At 37.0% G+C, this 21519-nt stretch overlaps 2 protein-coding genes across 4 annotated transcripts in view; one reads left to right on the forward strand and one right to left on the reverse strand.

Moving 5' to 3' along the window:
* The window catches only part of ITPRIP (inositol 1,4,5-trisphosphate receptor interacting protein), a 43630-nt gene extending 30302 nt beyond the window's left edge, over positions 1-13328 (forward strand). The window contains exons 4-5 of one of the 3 annotated variants that reach the window (XM_074233770.1): positions 1-66; positions 1405-13328. In XM_074233770.1, the coding sequence (XP_074089871.1) occupies positions 1-23 (23 nt within the window). In that variant the 3' untranslated portion in view covers positions 24-66; positions 1405-13328. The other 2 variants (XM_074233769.1, XM_074233768.1) reach the window with 2 other exon arrangements.
* The window catches only part of LOC141521315 (glutathione S-transferase omega-1-like), a 17425-nt gene continuing 7529 nt past the window's right edge, over positions 11624-21519 (reverse strand). Inside the window, exons 5-6 of the mRNA XM_074233771.1 lie at positions 14782-14888; positions 11624-13483 (exon numbers count right to left, since the gene is read on the reverse strand). Coding sequence (XP_074089872.1) covers positions 13330-13483; positions 14782-14888 — 261 coding nt within the window. The 3' untranslated portion in view covers positions 11624-13329. The remainder of the gene's footprint in view (positions 13484-14781; positions 14889-21519) is intronic.

The following is a 21519-nucleotide window of genomic DNA, read 5'->3' on the forward strand; positions in this document are numbered from 1 at the left end:
GTGCCCTTCTACCATTCCTCTAGCATCTCTTGATGGGAAAAAGCCTCTGATAAACTCATTCAGCAGGTAGGTGATGGGCTGAGGAATTGTTACAGTATGATTTATATTTTAACAGGAATTTGACAAGGATCTAAGTCCAGTAGAATGAGCTACTAATGATGGACTTTTCAACATCCTGGAATCTTGGACCGATTTAAGAATTTTAGGATGTTGGAAATTGCACTCCTAGATCTGAGGGTGGCAGAGATATGTATGGGAGCAAATGCCCTTCTCAGAATCCCTCAAATCATAACATTTGTAGAAAGTTTCCCGATTGACTTTTATCTAAAGGTTAATCCTGGGCATTAAAATAGGAACTTAAAGGGCAAGATTTGGGTTCTGTTTGCAACTGCAGTTATAGAGATGCATTCAACAGCAAAAGAGCAGTAGCCTACTAGAGGATTCATATGGAATGAACATGTCAATTTGCAAAGTACTTTATGCATATCTTCCCATTCAAGCCATCTAATACTACAGAGAAATTTTGCAGATGAAAAATTGAAATTTGAAAGGGTATGATACCTTGGGCACACTGCTAGTATCAGAAGTTGACTTTGAGTCCAGGTCTTTGGACTTTACTCATCATTCCATATGGTTTAACAGAATTATATGACCCAATGACATCTAAACTGCCCCACCAAATTTGAGAAACCCATTGGGCATCTTTACAGGAAGTTGCAGGCTATGTTCCTGGTGTGGAGATGGAAGGGGAAGGGGACAGTAAGATTAGTTCTAGAATGACCTAGTACCTCAACAGGAATCCTAAACTTCTAGGATTTAGAGCTAGGAAAGGACCTAGAATACATCTGGTCTATTGTCTTCATTTTACACATAAGGAAATTGAGATCCAGAGAATAGAAGTGCCTTCTCCAAAGTAATGCTTCAGAGACAGAATTCAAATTCAAAGCCTTCCAAATTCAATATTTCTTCCAACCCATTACAGTCATCTTTGAGGAGTTAGGGCATGGAGATGCATTAAAATTAAGTTTCTTCATGTGTAATGATTATAATCCAGGGATAAGTCAAAGGAATCTGTGGAAATCTATGTACTTAGTTTTACTAATCCTAGATATAAGGAAAAAAGATCCAGCTCACAATTCAAAGAAATTTCCTCACTTTAATTTATTGATATTAAAATATATAGTGAGGACATGTATCACTCTTTGGCAGATACCTGGGTATCTTTCTGTACTGATTTTAGGACATGTTGGATACATGAGATTCAACTAGGAGATTTTCTAGAACTGTGTGCTAACCTGTCACTTGGTTGTTTCAACAGTGCCCAAGTCTTTATGACCATATTTGGAGTTCTCTTGGAAAAACTACTGGAGTAATTTGTATTTTCCTCTCCAATTCATATTACAGATGAATAAACTGAAGCAAATTGGATTAATGACTTGCCCAAGGCCACACAGCTAGTAAGTTTCTGAGGCAGATTTGAACTCATGTCTTCTTCACTCTCAGCCTGGGCAGTCTAGCCAATGTGTCACCTAGCTGCATGCTAACCTGACTAGTTCTCAAATAATTAGACTTACATTGATTTATAATTAAGGATTAGAACTAAATCTATTGTTTCAATGACATAAGAACTCCTCAGCAACATATTATATTCTTGGAATTACCTAGAGCAGATATGACCCATAAAACTCTTGAGTGTAGACTGAATCAGATTAAAATATAATTGGGAATTATTTAGGAAAAGAAGTAAAAATTCAATAAAACAGATAATATTAACGTGATTTTTTGCAGGAAATATGTATTTTCCCATTTATATGCAATGGTAGTTTTCAAGAATCATTTTGGAGTTTTGCATTTTTCTCCTTCCTCCCCTTCCTTCCCCCCACCCCTTGACAGAAAACAATCTAATATAGGCTAAACATTAACGACCCTGCTAAACAAATTCAAATTAATCACAATATGTTCTAAATCAAAATGTGGCCCACAGGGATCCTATGTATAGCTTAGTGACATTTCTGTTTGAGTTTGAAACCACTATCTAGAGTGTTGAGAGGTTAAGTGATTTGCTAGGGTCATATTGTAAGAATATATCAATGGTAAGACTTGAACCAATGCAGACTCCATGGTTTTTCTTTGGATGTGGATGGCATTTTCTAAAACAAGTCTCTCAGGATTATCCTTGATCACTGAGCTGCTGAGAGGAGCAACATCCATCATAGTTGATCATCTCACAATGTTGTTGTTAATATGTACAATGTTGGTTCTGTTCACTTCACTCAGCATCAGTTCATGCAAGCCTTTCCATGCTTCTCTAAAGTTTTATCACTCATGATTTCTCACAGAACAACAGTGTTCTATAACATATACTTGTTCAGACAATCCCCAATTGATGAGATCCCTTCAATTTCTAATTCCTTGGCACTACAAAAAGAACTGCTATAAATATTTTTGAATATGAGGGACTTTTTTTATTTTTTTTTACAGTCTCTTTGAGATACATAGTAGTGGTATTGCTAGATCAAAGGGTATGGACAGATTTATTATGTTTTTGGGTATAGTTCCAAATAGCTCTTAGAATGGTTGGATCAGTTCAAACTCTACCTACAGTGAATTAGTGTTCCAATTTTCCCACATCCTCTCCTACATTGACCATTTTCCTTTTTTGTCATCTTTGCTATCCACTTCTTGGGGAAGCCCCAATCACATTTTACATCTTTTTCAGCGTTCTCAATAGTCTCACCATTCAGTGTTTCATATTTTCTCATTTTATCCTCTCAACAATCCAGGGAGGAAGGTGTTATTATCGCCATTTTATATTATCTATATTATCTATGTTATCTTATTATTTATATTATATTATCTATATTATCTCCACCTGAAACCTAAAGCTGAGAGAGGTTAATATGCAGCCAACATGTGTCTTAAGGACAGATTTTAACTTGGGTCTTCCTAACTCCAGGTTTAGGACTCTGTCCCCATACTAGCAGCTTCTACCTTTACTGAGCCTCTTTTAAATATGTTTAACATTTAACTTGTATACATGTATAATGTTCATTAGATTCCTCACTGTCAAGGGAAGGAGGGAGAAAGAAAAATGAATGCTGAAAACTATCTTAGCATGTAGTTGGAAAAAATAAATAAAAATAAGCCTCCTTAACTTTTGCCTCCCTTGAAAATTTCAAGACAACTCCACTCCAAATGTTCATATAGAGTATTTGAGCCTGACCTATGGTAGAGCATTCTGAACTTGTATTGGTCTGATCAGCCACAGTCAAATGCACTGTACTTTGGCCCCAACATAGTGATGTCATTTTGAGAAGGGAAAGTAACCAGCCAACCAAAGGCTTGGGATAAAGAGTTGCATTGATATTCCTTCCACTGTGGAAAGTAAAACTGCCTAATCCCAGTTAGGGGACTAATCAATCACTAAGATTCCTAGCCACATTATCTTTTATGTTGCAGTTATTTGTGAAGGGCAGCTAGGTCACACAGTGGATAGATTTATCTTCCTGAGTTCAAATCTGGCCTCAGACACTAACTGTCTGACCCTGGCCATATTTAGCACTATTTGTAAATATGAGTTGAAGAAGGAAACAGCAACCATGCCAGTATCTTTGCCAAAACAACCCCAAATGGGATCACAAAGAGTTGGACATGAGTGAACAACTGTCACTCTCTACCAGAAAATAAGCTCTTTTGGAACAAGTACTCCTCCTCCATTCATCCTATGTCTTCCAGTAAACTGCACTATACATAATGAATGCAAAATAAATATGTTTTTTAGTGATTGAGTAAATTTGTCCTTCAAACTCCCAAAGAAGTCCCTGGTTCTAGAATCTCTCAAAGTGATTCCTCAAAGCCTATGTCCAATATGCTTTCAGGGTTTTCATCATAAAATGAAGAGGGTAGGTCTCTAAGTTCCCTTCCAGATCTAAATCCTAGGAACCTACAAACATACATGATTTATATTTATGGGCACTTTCTAGTTCTAGCTTTATTTCCCACCAAGATGTATATACTGTGTATACTTGTATATAAACACTATCCCTTCTCACCTGTCTCCTCCACCTCACTTTCCTTGAAATTAGCTCTTACTAGACAGGATTAGTTTCATTTTTTTCTTATTCTCAGGCTCTGCTTTTACTAAGATGTAAGGACTTAGATGGACTATCCTAGAAAATTTTGAAGCAAATGTAAAGACTTTAAACTCTTCTCATATGCTACTAGCACACAGAGTGCCAGCACCCAGGATCAGCTTTGTTCCTTAGACAGAATATTCTGGCTTCATTTGAAATGCTGGTCTTTTATACGCAAAATTGGCATTTTCTATCTTGTTGATGTTCATCTCCAGCTTCACAAAGAGGCAAATAAGATGGTCAAAGAGAAGCACAACAAAAGATCTCACAGTAAGACCAAAACAAATAATAAATCTTAGACATCCACACTACAAGATGTTCCTACAATTATAGACCAGCATGAAAAGGCAGCTTTAAGAGGATAAGACAAGATTTTCGGGGAAAAGCAGGAAGGCTTTTGTTTCCATCTCTTAAAACCCTCCATTTCATGGCTCAGACTTAACTTGCCATTGAGCCTGGAGGACCTGGGGACTGAGAGGAAGATGACTCATGAAGCCTCCCTGTCATTCATCCCTTCCTATAGGACCAGGCTAGGCTAGACAAGGCTCAGTGTGTAAATCTCCTGGGAAACAATGGCCTCAAGGATTGATTCAAAGCCACAGGTCTTCTTTAGGTGAAATCAGAGGATTGGTCTCTGAAGACTCGTCAGCCCTGTAAAATGCTCCGAACCAGAGCTAATTCAGTCAGAGTGTACACCCTACCCTAGTGATCAGGACCCATCCCAACCAGGGAATATCCCTGGAGATTGGGAACCAAAAGCATCACAAAGACTGCAGTATTCTTCACTCCCAGGTTGCTTAATACACAAAATTGTATAATCAGAATGTCAGAGTTTGTTGAGAAAACAGACCAGAGGGATAGTGATTTTCCAAGATCACAAAATCAGTGGCAGAGCCTGGTCCCTGGACTGCCAGTCCAGAGTTTTTCATTCAAAACTTTCCATTAGGAACTTTTCCAGGCACAGTTCCACATATGTGTTTCCTGCCTTTCCTCATAATACCTTTTTATCTGTAATCCTTTTGGAAAGTCTATCTAACCAAGCCCCCCCCCCTCCCCCGTAAGCAAGACCTAACTTCCAGTAACAAGAATGCCGTAACCCAAATCTTTAATGTTATAAAGAGAAAGACTGTAGATGTTCCCTGCCCATGGACAACTCAATTCTAGATGTCTTCTCTCCATGTTCCAGATGTAGAGGTCCAGTTATGGAATTTCACCTGCTTTTTTAAGACTCATTGATGTCCCCATTTCTCTTGAGATGAGACAGTGCTTTTTCAATTTAAAAGAAAAAAGAAATAGGAATTGATAGGCTCCTAAATTGAAATCAAGTGCCTTCCTGGCTATTATTTCCTAGTCACCTAATGTAGTAGTACAATAAAAAGATACTCTACCCTAATTCACATTGACTTGGTTTGTTTGTTTGTTTTGAGGAGGTTAGCCAGCAAATTCAATTCAAAAAACAAACATCTATTCTAGGCTCCAGGACCTCTAATTCTCATCCCCATGCTGCTGACTCAAGGCTAAATGGACTATCTCTCAGCTTTCTCTCTCCTCTGTTTGGAGAACTAAAGGGTGTAATATTAAACTCTCCTTTTTAGAGGGAGACTCCCTCTCTAAAGGTCACTCCACTTTGCATCTGCTGCTCTACCTGCTTTAAATTCCAAGGAATCGGGCACCTTATGGTGTGTTCCCCTTCCTGTTCCTACCTTCACTCTCCTGTCCCCTTTTTGGTATTGTCTCCCCCATCAAATTGTAAGCTCCTGGAAGGCAGGAACTGTCATTCTTTTTATTAGTGTACTTCCAGCATAGTGTCTGGCATAAATAAGAACAAATATTTATTGGATGGATGAATGGATATTAGATACTGTGCTAGTTCCTGAGGATAGATGGGCGGTGGGGAATGAAATTAATCCTGTCCTATAAGAGCTAAGATGAGAAGTGATACAGCTTGTATACAAGTATACACAATATAAATCAAAGAAATTGAGAGAAAGAGACAGAGAGAATTCTATTAAATGGAGAAATCAGGAAAAACTCCATGGAAAGAAATGGAACCTGGGCTGTGAATAAAGGAAGATGATGACTCCAAAAGGCAGACAAGGGGAAAGAGTGAACATCAACTATTATTGTTGTTCAGTTGTTTCTGTTATGTCCAGCTCTTTGTGACTTGCAGTTTCTTGGTAAAGATCCTGGAGTGATTTTCTATTTCCTCCTCCATTTTACAGATGAGGAAACTGAGGAAAACAGGGTGAAGTGACTTGTCCAGGGTCACATAGCTAGTCACGTGTCTGAGGTCAGATTTGAATTCATGAAGAGTCTTCCTGATTCCAAGTCCACTCATTGTACCATCTACTTGTCCTCCTTATCAGTTAATCTGCAAAGTTACAAAGGTGGGAAATAATAGCTAGTAAACCAATTTGATTAAAAATAAAGATTGAAGTTCCTCAAGATTAAACCCAATCAATAAATAACTAGGTCTATGTTTAGCATGACTATACGTGTAAGGCCTGTGTTGGATTGCTTTCTATGAGGAGGGAAAGGGGAAGAGACTAGAGGGAGGGAGAAAAATATAAAACTCAAAACCTTACAGAAAAATGATTGTTGAATGCTACCGCATCTTGCAGTTGGGAAACATAAATTTTTTTAAAAAAGTATTGAACTTAATCCATCTACCAACAGGATAAACTTCCCAACAGAGATACACATACATATATAGACACACACACACACACACACACACACACACACACACACACACACACAGACTCTCTTTCTGGACTCATACTCCACTTCAAGGTACCATTTGTACTGTATGAATTCCACCAGTCAAGGTTATAAAGAACAGGGAAATCTGAATGCTCTTCTTTCCTAGGTTACTTGCCTATTTCCTTTATTCCTATTATCCTCACCACTAGAAAATTTTCTATTTGGAAATTTGGAACAGTTACCACAATCATTGGGCCAATGTGGCTCTGACTGGCTTTGCTATATTATTAATGGAGGAATAGGAATGGGAGTGGCATAGCTATTTTTTTTTCCTCTCTTGCTTGTGCTTTCACCAGCTCCAGAGGCAGTAAGTTAGCTCTCTATTGGCATTTAAGTCATCCCTGGTCTTGGGAAATATTCCTACTAACTAGACTGGGGATACTCATTGTCTGTGTGGGGATTGGTGGTAATGGTTGATATTCAAAAATAAATTACAGGGTAGAGCATTTCATATTTCTAGTTTATGTAGCAAATTTGTAATGGTTCTTTCCTGAAGCCAGAAAAGAGCAAGGATGATTTTGTGTTCTATCAACAGACCTAAGCTGCCTGGTAACAGAAGCAAGCCCTGCTTCAAAACTCATATTTTAAGTCTTGCCCTGGTGAGATATGCTTTTTGTGGAAAGGAATCTGAGTCCTCCTTTGACTTTAGACTTCATTATCAATTATAATAACTACCACCATTAACAAGTATTTGAGAGTACACTGTGAGCATATCACTGTCCTAGGTAATGTAGGGAATTTGGGGTAATGGAAGAGAAGCTATGAAAAACCCTTCCCTCAATCAGAAAATAGCCACCAATCAATCAAAAAGTATTCAAGCATCTACTGTATGAAAGACTATCAGAGCTAAGAGAATGAATCAATTCATTACTCACAAAGAGTTCACATTTGTAATCATCTAATGATTTGAAAAGACATGTGGGCCTATATAATACAAATAGAAGACAGTGATGAGAGAATGCAGAGAGAGGGACCACTTTGGAGAGTTGTTAATCATCTTGAAGCAGCTAAATGTGTACACTGTCATTTTAATAGATGTAGTGGTGCAAAAGAAACAAAAGGACATTTTAGAAAGGGAGATAGCATTTACAAAGGTTCAGAGATTGAACAAGGTGTGGCTGGAACACATAGTTCCTTAGAGGAAGGGAGTAGCATATCATTTCAGGATTGAATATATGACCTCAAGATTGGCATTTAGCTCCTGGGTCAAACAGCCCAAGTCAATTAGAAGCAAAAAATACGATCAGTGTTGGAAAGGGTGACTATACTTGAAGAGGCCATAATTCAAGCCCAGTAGTCCTTGGTACTTGCTACAACTTCCCTCTCATCACTTAAATGTTGATATTCTGCTTTAAAGTCAGTGATAGTAAATATATTTGCTTTGTACTATATACCGTAAGGATCTTTGTGAAGGAGACTCTAGAATATCCAAAGATCCATTCTATCAATAGAAAAGCAGAAAGGACTGAAACTCATTCAAGATAAATCTCCTTCTCTTTCTAATAGGTTTTCATATTCTTCAAGAACCCCCAGGATTTACAAACCATCCCTCAAGGAGGCACTATGGGTTGTCCTCTTTCTCTCTAGGGATTGCTATCTTTCCCAGAGACCTATACAATCTTCTAGATTTATTGTCTTGCCTTGTGATTGAGGTCCTCTCAAAAGAGAAAAAAATACTAGTTATAATCTAAACCTTTTCCCTATACCTGAACAGTCCATGGAACTCACAGTATTAGTGAAAGGTAACACCTGGGTTTATTATTTCACATCATGATTTTTTACTTGGTTTTGGATCCTATTTGGTGATGAATCTTCTCAATGTATTCAGAAACCTGTCTTTTTCCAGTAACTCCTCTTTGAGAAGCTTAATAGAACCTTTGTATTGTCCACAAATCTTTGCTAGTTTACAACTACCTCTCTGTATGCTTAATTATGGAATACCTCATAGTCCACTATAGCTAGGTGGCCTCCAGTCACCCACTGCTTTATACTTAATTCATATGCTTGCCAGCTGCCTCTTCTCTATCTTCCCCCCATGCCCCCATAATCAAAAACCATCAATACTACTGGAAAGGCCATGTCAATCTTTTCCTCTCAAATTCCTGTAACCTTTCAAACCAAAACACCTCTTTCTGGTCACAGCTACTTTATATGTACTGTCTCCTATTGAAATATAATATCCTAAGTTCTACCTCACACCTATCAGTTTGGCTAAGATGACAAAAAAAAGGAAAATGATCAATGTTGGAGAGGTTGTGGGAGGATTGGGCCACTGATGCATTGCTGGTGGAGGTGTGAACTGATCCAACCATTCCAGAGAGCAATGAAACTGACCATACCCTTTGACCCAGCAATTCCAATTCTAGGTCTATTTCAAGAAGAAATCACTAAAAGAAGGGGAAAGACCCACATATTCCTTAATATTCCCAGCAGCTCTTTTTGCAGGAGCAAAGAATCAGAAATTGAGGGGATTTCCATTAATCAGCGAATGGTTGAACAAATTATGATATATGTGAATGTTATGGAATCCTATTGTTCCATAAGAAATCATAAATAGTCAGATTCTAGAGAAGCATGGAATGAATTATAGGATCTGATGCTAAGTGAAGGGAGCAGAACCAAGAAAACATTGTACACATTAACAATAACATTGTGAGACAATCATCCTTGATGGATGCAAATCTTCTTGGTTCAGAGAGCCAAGACAACCCTAGGAGACTGGCTATATATAATGCTATCCCCATCCAGAGGAAGAAAAACAAAACAAAGTCCTACAGAATCTGAATAAACACTATTCACTTTTTTAAATGTTCTCTTTTGTATTTCTTTTCTATCTCATGATTTTCTTTCTTTTCCCTTAATCCTAATTCCTCATACAAAAATGACTACTCTGTAAATATGTTAATCACAAATATAGATGTACAATATTCACCTGATTATTCTCTGCTGAGGGAAGGGGGGAAAAGATGCTGGAAGAAAATTATATAACTTAAAAATATACATATGCATGTGGATGAATATTGAAAAACTTTCATAACATGTAATTGGAAAAATAAAATATCAATTGAAAAAATATAATCTCCTAGAGCAGGGGTGAAGAACATCTGACTCAAGGGCCAAATAAGACCCATCACCTAGCACTGCCTTGGCAACTGCAGATAGGGCTCATAATTAGCTTTTTAGGAGTGAATTAATACTTGGTTTCATAAAGATGCTGAAGGATGTTATAAATAGCCAAATGGCCCTTGGCAGAAAAAAAGGCACCCCATACCTACCTAGAAGATAGGAACAATATTCACTTTTGCATTTGTATTCCCAACTCTTAGCATAATATGTATAGTAAGCATTTAATAAATGTCTTTTCATTCATTCATTCAATTAATCAATAAAAAAAACTTTAGAATTAGGGGCAGCTAGGTGGCACAGTAGATAGAGCACCGGCCCTGGAGTCAGGAGTACCTGAGTTCAAGTCCAGGCTCAGACACTTAATAATTACCTAGCTGTGTGGCCTTGGGCAAGCCACTTAACCCCATTTGCCTTGCAAAAAAAAAACTTTAGAATTGATGGTGTAGCATGGGAGACACTGGCACAGGACCACCCAGCATGGTGTGCCCTCATCAGTAAGGGGACTGCACTCTGCACTCTGAGGAAGGCAGAGAAAAAGTAACTCAGTGGAAATGTGGCAATATATAGGTTTAGAGCCCCCCACCCCAGGTTTTCACATGGACTATTCTGCCCAATCTGTGGTAGAGCATTCCTGAGCTTGTATTGATCTCATCAGTCACAGTGGGACACACTGTAATGTCTCAAACATAGTGATGTCATTTTGATCCACTTCAATAACAAAGGACAAGAACCAACCATTCATCAATTCATTGCTATCTCTAGGGTGACATGCTTCTCTATGAGTATCGTTTTGGCATCTACAACTCCCTAGTTCTTGTTGCTGGATGCTTGTAATCATGGTCAGGCTCCTCCAGGGTTTCTACATTGGATGGTAAGTGGATAGAGGTCTTGGTAGGGTGTCAAAGAGTTCTTAGATAAATTTCTAGGCTAAGCATCCTAGGCTCAGAGTATATCTAGTATGTTCCCTGTTATCTAGTCCTAGGAACCAACTAAATTCTGATGTTCTTGGCAGAAACTGTGGGTAGGGGTAGACACAACAGTAGTTCATGATAATCCTAATTTAGAATCCAGTCCATAAAGTTCTTGCTCCTGGAGTACTGGACCATTGGTTACAAATAGGAATACCTACATAACTCCAGGTATGACGACTATATTTTTTTGGGGGGGGGGGAATCCATAAACAAGAGAAACAGAAGGAAACATGATAGCTATTTTCAAAGATTTGTCACATAGAAAAGGGTTTAGACATGTTATTTGACCCCAAAAAGTGGAACTAGGAAATTGCAATGAGATAAATTTAGGTTTGTTAGGAATAATTTCCAAACAGACTATTCTTAAATGGAATGGTCTATTTCTAACAGGAACAGGTTCTATTTTAATGGCAGTCTTCAAGCAAAAGCTGAATGACCATTTGGTCAAGCCTACATGAGAGAAGGCTGTAACCAGGATTGAAGTTTCTAGTCTTTTAATATTAATATACTAATATATACCCAAAGGGGGGGCAGCTAGGTGGCGCACCGGATAAAGCACCTGTAGTCAGGAGTACCTGGGTTCAAATCCAGTCTCAGACACTTAATAATTACCTAGCCGTGTGGCCTTGGGCAAGACACTTAACCCCATTGCCTTGCAAAAACCTAAAAATATATATATATACCCAAAGGCTGCGTGTGCCCTAATGGGGATTCACATTTAGGGATGAACTGAGTTTGACAGATGGTCACTGAGATTTGTGCCAAGTCTGGGATTTTGTGGATTGTAGAGAATGAAAAGGTTTGGGTTTTTTTTTTAATGTTTTAAGACCTTTCAAAGTAAAAGCAATGGAGTTCAATTTGAGAAGCTTAAATTGAGCTAAAAAGATTTGAGATTCACTCAAATTCTCTAATTACAGCCACTTTGATTATTGTGCTAAGAAAAATGGTGACTTTTACAAAGAAAATAATGCATAGTGAAGATATGAAGGGGGAATAATCAATAGGGAGCCTGAGTGGCAACAAGGAATAAGTCACATGATGTGCCCCAAATCAGAGGGAAATAATCCACACTCTATAATTTAGATCAATTGTACAACTATCTTCTTGATTTTAAAGTCAGCTCTCTATCCACTAATCAACCTTGTCCTTCTATTAAACATTAATATCATTTTAAAAAGCACTAAGAATCAGCAAAATGGTAACAATGTACAAAAAATGTATAGAAATATGAGATAGCTAGGACTTAAATCGTGTCAATGAATAAAATAGCTAAAAACCTCACTCTAACAGCCTTCTCTCTCATCACAGCTATGTAAAGGCTAGGAAGGGTCCATTTTCAACAAAGCCGAAATTCTAACAACTCCAAGATAGTCTTATACTAAATATGTCCCTGGATGTTATTGGGTCAAATTGTACCTTACAATCAGAGGGAGGGGTACCTAGCCCAGGGCTCTGTGTCATCCTGAAAAACAAGGTATTATCTGTCTTGAATAGATGGATTAGTGCACATCTCTTGGCTCCTGACAGTAATGTTCAATTCATCTGAATATAGGGCTACTGATCTACAATCTGGTCATGCAAACTACCAAATCTGAGCTCTCCAACATACCAAAGGAATCGTGCTGTTGGGAGACTTTATTCATTTTAACAAGGGTTAAACTGGGAAGTAAGTTTATCTGAGTGATGTTTGCCTAGGGCTGCATTTGGAATGTGATTATATTTATATTTTCAGCCAGGAAGTCTGGTAAAGAATATTTTAATGCAGACATCCTGGCCCCTGACAACCCCAATGAAATATGGACTTGTTTTGTTCAATAACATAACGTAACACATTACATCTGCTGGGGAGTTCTGTCATTAGAACTCTGCACCATCTCTAAGATCCTCAAGCATTTAAGTGGTTATTATGTTACCAACAAGACACATAAGACCTACAAGACATAAACACACACCTTACAACTGAATGCTGCTTCTTCCCTCTCCTTACTCTTCTCGCATCAGTTGCCCTGTTACATGTGTCTAGCACCTAACGACCCACATCAACAAGGTTCTAAATTTCAAAAACAGAATTACCACAAATAAGGGTCACACATCAAAGAGGGAGAAGTTTCAAGCTGAGTCTTCTTTGCTTAAAAAGCTCAATATTTGGCATTTTCTAAGATCACATAAGTGGAGATCGGTGGATGGGGAGAAAAAAGTTTTCCTTCATTTAGGATATTTTAAGATTTTTATTGAGAGTCTCTTGGAAAATAAGGATTATCAGACCTTGGACAAACTCTTTATTTTGTGAGAATATCCAATGGTGGATTCTATAGCTGGTGCTCCAACATAACATCTCACAGCCCATAGTCAAAGGCATCAGGATTATTCTTAAAGTAGAGATCAAAGAAGCCTTTATACGTCTTCACATCGATGAGGAGCTCTTTGACTGTGGGGTCCTTCTGCATGGTGGTGACCCACTGCTTCAGAGCGGGGGTGTGGTCCACACAGCTGTGCAAAAGAAACAGAAGCATAAGCAGACCAAAAGGGGAGATATCAGGAAACACCATCCATTAACTTCTAAAACATCTCTTAATGTTTTCATGTCTAAGTTTTGTTTTAATTCCAATTTACCTCTACAGAAGAACCTAGCTTTAGCTTCAAAGAATATGACACTTTTTAAAAAAATTTAAGTAAGAGGCATTAAAACAATTACATAGATATTATGCTTAATCCTTCAACTTCAAAGCTGGCTAACACTGAAGGGGGTATCCAAAAACTTGAAGACCAGTTAGTATTCTGTACCCCAAGGAAAAGCAAAAGCATCATCTAATTATCCAGGCACCATGGATTTAAAGGATAGATTCATTATTGGAATTCCAAGTTGCCAGGCTGCTCTTGGAAGGAATCAAATTTTTATTCACTTATTTACCTGCCTAAATAAATAAACTGGGTATTGAGTACTGCTGGAGGGGTGTTCACTTCCTACTAACCATCCTCATGATGACCTTCCACACCATCTTGTGTTTGCTAGTTAGATGTTTCTTGCACATTAAAGAATCTGGCATTTTGTACAATAGCCTGTATTTTAGCAAGTAACCTCCATGAGACTAGACAGGAAAAAAAAAGACAAATGGCTGCCAAAGAGTGCTGTGACTTTCAGACTACTATAAGTAATAAAGACCAAGTTGGTATATAAAAAAAAAAATCTTATATGAGGAGAACCATCAAAAGATAATTGGACACACAGACCTACAAGAACATATTAAAGGGGGAGGCAGCTGTGTGGCACAGTGGATAGAGCACCAGCCCTGGAGTCAGGAGGATCCAAGTTCAAGTCCAGTTTCAGACACTTAATAATTACCTAATTATGTGGCCTTGGGCAAGCCACTTAACCCCATTGCCTTGCAAAAAAAAAAAAAAACTACAACATATTAAAGGGAGCAAAGCAGAAATCTGGGTACAGCCTGGCCCTTGGTAAGAGGTAGAGCAATTCACTAATACTAATACAGAAGTATCTTATTTCAAAAATTGGTTCTTATATATACACATACAGACAATTGAAGAGCCTGGAAGGGCTTGATAAAAGAATGACAAATCATTTTTTGTATGCACAATATTTTATGGTACCTAAGTTTTGAAATTATGTTGAATACTGTTCTTAAAATTTGTTGTAGTTATTTCAAAAAATACAGAAGATGACTATCACAGCTCACAAAAATATAAAGAATAAATAATATACCACTCCAACAATAATTATGCTATTATTTATCAAAAAGTCTACCACAAAAAGTAGACAGACATCTTACTCAGCTATCTCATATGGTTCCAATCGTTCAAACCAGGGCCACATGAGGTAATCAATCATAGATATAGAGTTTCCACCAAAGAAGGCTGTCTTCTGCTGGGTAAGAATCTGAAAAATTGGACAGAATAAAATTCAAGTTTTTGTTTATGTTATATTATTATAAGATAGAAGAATCCATCAGCTGGACCAGTGCTTCCATGCTGAATTCAGTTCCATGTGTTTACATGCACATTCTCACTAATCTGAGCAATTCAAATAAGCTGGGCAAGTTCCAAATAAGCAGGTGCCATATTGAGGAATAGTTTAAATCACAGTAAAAAATATCAAGAGTTTTAGGAAATTAAGAGCTAGGTTAATGTTGAATTTGACTTGGTTGTATCACCAAAGACATTTAGCCACCCTGAACTACAAAAGTGGTCTGATTTCCATAAATGTGACCTAGAAATGATAGCTTATACTCTCCACTTCTGACCATGGAACAAGGCATAAAAATGAACCAGTTTTTAAAGAACTAGGGAAAATCACAGGGCTCCTAGAATCCCATAGCCAATCATGCAGTGGCAAGATTGTGGAGAGGTCCTCACAACCCCAAGGCCAGCAGGGTGCCCCAGCCTAAGGGGAGAAGGACCTGGGACAAAGACCAGTCTGAGAGACTGTGAAGTCCCATGAAAGTAGCCCAGAGTACAAGAGCAGAGAAAGGCCTGGATGAGCCTAATTCAGGGGCCCCCAACAAAACCAAACTCCACAGGAGGAGGGGCCCAGAATCAGGTTCTGCTCAGACCACTCAGGAGAGCAGCAGCAATGCATTATCCAAGCACAGGCACCCAACCTAGAAGCTGCTGAAATAAGTAAACCAAGGAAAACACCAAATATTATAAGGAAATGCCTTGGATTAAGAGCTGCTCAGAAGGTAAACCCTGAATAATAAAGCAACCTTACAACAAGCAGAGAGAATTTGGCTGCAAGAACCAAGAGAACTTACAAGAAATGAAACAAGAAATACAAAATAGAAGAACTAAGGAGGAAGTAACAGCAAAAAGAACAGATACTTTAGAACAAGGAGTAGAAAACTTCACCCCAAAAAATGAATACACTGAAAATTATAAGTGTTAAAAATAAAATTGCTATATGAGACAATACGAAACAATAAAGCAAAATCAAAAGACTGAAAAAAGAAAATGTAAAAATGTAATAAAAACCTAGGAGACAGGTCAAGGAGAGATGGTCTAAAAATTATAAGACTATCTAAACAACATGACCAAAAAAATTGTCTGAATATCATATTTCGAGACATTATAAATGAAAACTTTTCAGAACTTTTAAAACTAGAGGGGCAAGAAAAAAATATAATGTATACCAGTTGTCTCCTAAAGGAAACTTCAAAATAAAATTGTCAGGAAAATTAGTCAAAATTTAGAGCTTACAAGTAAAAGAGGAAATATTACAAGCAGTCAAAAAAATAAAGATCATGTAAAACTTGATACCTTTCACTATAAAGAAAAGAGTTTGGAATATAGTATTCCAAAATGCTAAAAGTAAAAGCTTACAAAATATAAAAAACAAAGTATAATCTTACAGGGGGAAATGGATCATTAAGGAAATAGAGGATTTCTAAACATTACTGATGAAAGCCAGATCTGAGTAGATACCATGAAATGGAAATGTAGGAGCAAAGAGAAACATAGAAGAAATACATATTTGTTTAAATGGAAAGGAATGTGTGGAAATGAATTGTTTATATGCTAATCGTGGGATAACAGGGAAGTAAGAAATAAAAACATTCTCCCAAACCTAATAACATTAAAGGTCCCAGAGAAAGATCAATATAACAGATGGCCTATGAGTGGTTTTGTTCTGTTTTGATGGCCTGAAAAAAAGACAAAAATGAGAAGGACAGAAGATTAATACTGAAGGAGGAAAAGGGAAAAAGAAATCATGATCATTAACTATAGATATATAAGATGAAGAATATTTAATCATGTTGGAAAGATTGAGTAAAAAGAATATCAAGATGGGAATTAAAAGGATAGTAAGAATAAAAAACCAGGAATTAGACCAAGCAATGGGAAGAAAAGAGATGCAACAGAGAAGAAATAAGTCATTTTCATTTATAGATTACAACTGTTAGACAAACTCTTTTATCAGTTTTTTATTTATAAAGTGGGAAGCTCAAACAAATAAAGGAAAAAGTTTAAGAACACAGGAGAGAGGGAAATGTACAATGAATAATCATAATCACGAACATGAATAGGTTGAATTCCCCCATAAAAGGGAATATGGTATCAGTTTGGATTAGAAAACAATCTAACAGTATGGTGTTTATGACAACATAGCAATGTTTATATCAATATATTCTATGCATAAATGTACAATATATTCTAATATATATAGAATGGCTGAGATGCCTCATGAAAAAAATAAAGACCTTTGATTAATACAATGATAAACCTTGAATCTAGAGAATTGAAAAAATATGGAATGAAGATATGCATTTTTGAAAATGATCAATGTGGGAAACTGTTTTTTGAGGATCTATGCATATTTGTTATGAGGCTTTTATTTTTCATTTCTTTAAACTATTCAATTGAAGGAAACAGTGAAAGGGAGAGATAATAAATCCTTGTAAAAATTTTAAAAAATTTTAAAAAGAATTTTATTTAAAAAAAAAAAAGAATCTTATGGGCTAAAATCCTAGTCAGATCAGAAGGGACAAGAAATTCTTGAGAAAGAAATTCTAAAGAATCCAACAGGACAATCCTGATGAAGATGAAAAGTTAAACAGGAAACTCACGTACCAACTATATCTTAACAAAATAAGTATAAAAGATGGCAGCAAGAATGAAAAAATAGAGTATGACATAATCCTTTGAGTACAGTGTGAAGAATGTTAAAGCTTTAGATCACCTGAATTTGGCAAAGAAAGATAAAGACAATAAAAGGGAATTATTTTAAAGTGTAGAAGAGAGAGGACAGGATCCCATCTTGGAATGGATGAAATAATAAATGAAATTTTTAAAAGCTACTAAATTCTTATTTTGCTTCTTTTTTATCTATCAAAAAGAATGCTCTTTGACCTGGAAAAGAGATAATAAAAATTAATAACATGAAATTAATATTCAAAATAACTGAGAGAGAGCATCCAACTATTCCTTGATAGCTAGCCCAGATGAACTACATAATAGGGTACTTTTTCTTTCCAAAGTATTGGATAAGGCAAACATTTCCCCAGTTCTGAAAAAAGAATGGAGTCTACAGACTACAATTCAGTGAGTTTGATTTAAATTCCTGGCAAAAATCTGGAATGGATTATGAAAAGGATAGTGAGTGAACATTTGGAAGAGGAAGTTGTGCTCAATAAAGAATACATCACTCAAATCTTGCCCATTTTTTGACAAGAGACCCTACAGCCTACATAGATTTATCAATATATTTGACAACTCTTTCATGCTGTTCCTGCAGACAAGATGGAAAGATGTGGGCTAGATAATACTAAAGTTAGGTAGATTTAGAACTGATTGTTAGGACCAGATCAAAAAGCATCAACAGGGTCAGCTAGGTAGCTTATTCCTGAAGTAAGGAGGACCTGAGTTCAAAATTGGCCTCAGACACTTAATTACCTAGCTATGTGACCTTGGGCAAGTCACTTAAACCTATTGCCTTGCAAAAAACCCAAAACAAAACAAAAAAAGCATCCACAAATGACTCAATGCAGTGCTGGGGGATGGAGAGGGAGGAAGGAAGGAAAGAGTCTTACAGCCTCTAATCTATTATACTCCAGGCTTACTGTATCCCCCCAACCATTGACTGTTAAATAAATCATGTTTAAAATCCCTATCAGAACTGGCTATTTATAAAAGAAACTTCTGAGAAACCCACTGGTAAAATGAAAATGTATTTTGTAAAATGAAAGGTAATATGGTATCATGGAAAAAAGGATACTACACTTTTTACAATAAGGAGACCTCAGTTCCTATCCCAATTACAATAAGAACTTGTTGTGCAACCTTAGGTAATATCTTTAGATGTTTTAGAATATTTTTTATTTATAAAATGGATAATACTACCACTTATATCATCAAACAACCTATTACTTATGAGGTCCAATATTTCAAAATTCTGCTAATAATACTGTCAAGAGTGATGATGGATTAGAAAATTACAACTCATTTAGAGAAGTTAGCAGATTTAGACACTGATTAGCTATCCTAGTTCCATTGATCATTAAAATGTCAATGGACCAAAACTACATTTAAACCTATGTTAGAATACTACCTTGGTTAAGACTCTCAAATTAAGTCGTGGACAACTACTCAGACCTAGATTAGTTAACAATTAATAATCACATTATTAGAGTTAGCCAGTCTTTCTGCTGAGAACTCTAATATAAGGTAGCATGTCTTGATGAAATTAGTCAGAATGGCCTGAGTTCAAATCTTGCCTCTAGCTATTGTCTCGTTTCTTCATCTTTAAAATGAGGGGGTTCAACTCAATGATTGCTAAAAATTCCTTGCAACTCCCCACCTATGTGATTCTATAAATAAGAAACACTGTGTTTTCAAAAGAAATTCAAATCAAAAACACAAATAGCTTAATCCTTCTATATGTTGAATGTCAGTTAAAATAAGCTAAATGTCCTTTGGTACATTACCATAAATCATCTATCCATGCTAGAATCATGTGAAAGATGAGCATCCAGGATTTTAAATAATTAATCTGACCTAGATTCTGCTTGTTAAGAGCCCAAATTAAGGTATCTCGCCTCCTTTTCATGGTTAAACTCCTTGAGAAAGCTGTTTAGAATAAGTGCCTCCTCTTCCTCTCCTCTTACTATCTGGCTTTTGGTCTCATCATTCAACTGATGTACCAGCCAGTCAAGTCTCATAGTCTTTTTCCAGTCCTCACCCTTCTGGACCTCTCTGTAGCTTTGGGACTGCTAAAAATGTTCTATGTGATACTCTCTCCTCTACAGATTTTCATGACACCTTTTCTCCTGACTGTCCTCCTCCACCTCAGGTCTGACCTTGTCTCCTCTACTCAGAACACTGGAGGACTCCCTCTTGCCTCATCACTAATGGAATCTTGTTTCGTTTTCCACACTTTCCCAGTCTTCTTATACTTTATTCCTTTCCATATAGGTTATGATCAGGGACACCAGACTTCATGCTGTTCCTCAAAACTCCTGATCCCATGACTTTTCACTGCTTGTCCCCGATGCCTAGGATTCTTTGCTTCCTCAATTCTGCCTCCAGGCTTCCTAAAGACTCAGTTTAAATCTCATCTTCTGTCTAGACTAGAATCATTTTAAAAGAATGGGTATGGACCTAAGATGGGAGCAATAGAAATTATTGAAGGTAGATTTTCATTTCTACTATAGCAGCCAAGTAGCTGTAATAGAAAAGAGGTAGAAATAAAGACTCCTACTCAAATAGAAGAGAATAAAGTCTGGCAAGAAAACTCATCAGGTAAAAGTCTTCCTGGAGGATTTCTTCATACCCACCTGGCTAGTATTATTTTAGAGGAAGATCATTCTTCTACTGCTCCTTCCTGCCTCACCATAAGATGACCCAGGAATGTTGGGAAAACCAACAATGACCCCTAGTCTGCTCGACTGACTGAAGCAGAACAAATGAATTGTCTGTGGGTATACAAATAGTATACTAAATGGTAAGACAGTCATACTCTAAAAGGAGCAAACCTAGACTGATTTAGGAAGCAAGAGATCCTCCTATCCATCCCACACTAGGTCCAGGGCATCCACAGAATGGTAGTCTTCTATCTTGGACAAGGAAAATTGCTTTCCTTTTTCTTTTCTCTCTCCCCTCTCTTCTTTTCTCTCACCCAAAGGAATAATTAAATTCAAGTGCAATGTTATTAAAAAGTCTACTATATATACAGAACAGAGTTAAGGGGATGGGAAGAAAGGATTATAAATTTCAGTTATGATAACTGTCCTCGGGGAGCTTACAGTCTAGTAGAGTTAAGGCACAGGCAGTTATAATATACTATACTGTATGTATAATAACTATATTAGTCACAAAATAAGTTGCTTATATGTTAATAGAATCAGAATACTAAATAAAACTTTCCCAGAAAAGATACCAGTAGGGGGAAGGTAGGTAACACAGTGGATGGAGCACTGACCCTGGAATCAGGAGGACCTGAGTTCAAATCCAGCCTCAAATACTTAATAATTGCCTAGCTATGTGACCTTGGGCAACTCACTTAACCCCTACAGAAAGAAAAAAGGAAGGAAGGAAGGAAGGAAGGAAGGATACACTACATGTGTCACAAAGTTTTGAGGAAAATTCCTGGAAAACCTTAAAAAAGTTAAAGCAATGTGAAGTGTTATTTTTATATTATTTAGTCATCAGTCTATTCAAGATGCCTAAATATCAAAGAAGTAAGCAGATACAATGAATGATAGGCATGTGGGGTGTGAGGTGTCCAATTAGAAACTTTTCTTACTTCTAGTCCTTAGGGAAATTGAGGTTCCTATTTCTTAATCTCAGCCTGGTTAAATATTACAGGTTTGAAAGGATTAGCACAATCTTTGATTCCACAACAAAAGATCTGGTGAAGCAGGAAAGGGGCTAGAAATCCAAACATTTCTATTGTTAGACAATCCAGTTAAGCTCTCTGCTTTCCCTTGTCCCTCATAAAGCTGTCACCAGCAGTTAAAGGTGACAAGAAACTTGCAGTGAAGCAGGTGGAACAAAAAAGGAAGTGGAGGACAAAAGGA

The sequence above is a fragment of the Macrotis lagotis genome, chromosome 4 (assembly GCF_037893015.1).
Source record: "Macrotis lagotis isolate mMagLag1 chromosome 4, bilby.v1.9.chrom.fasta, whole genome shotgun sequence".
Lineage (NCBI taxonomy): Eukaryota > Metazoa > Chordata > Mammalia > Peramelemorphia > Peramelidae > Macrotis > Macrotis lagotis.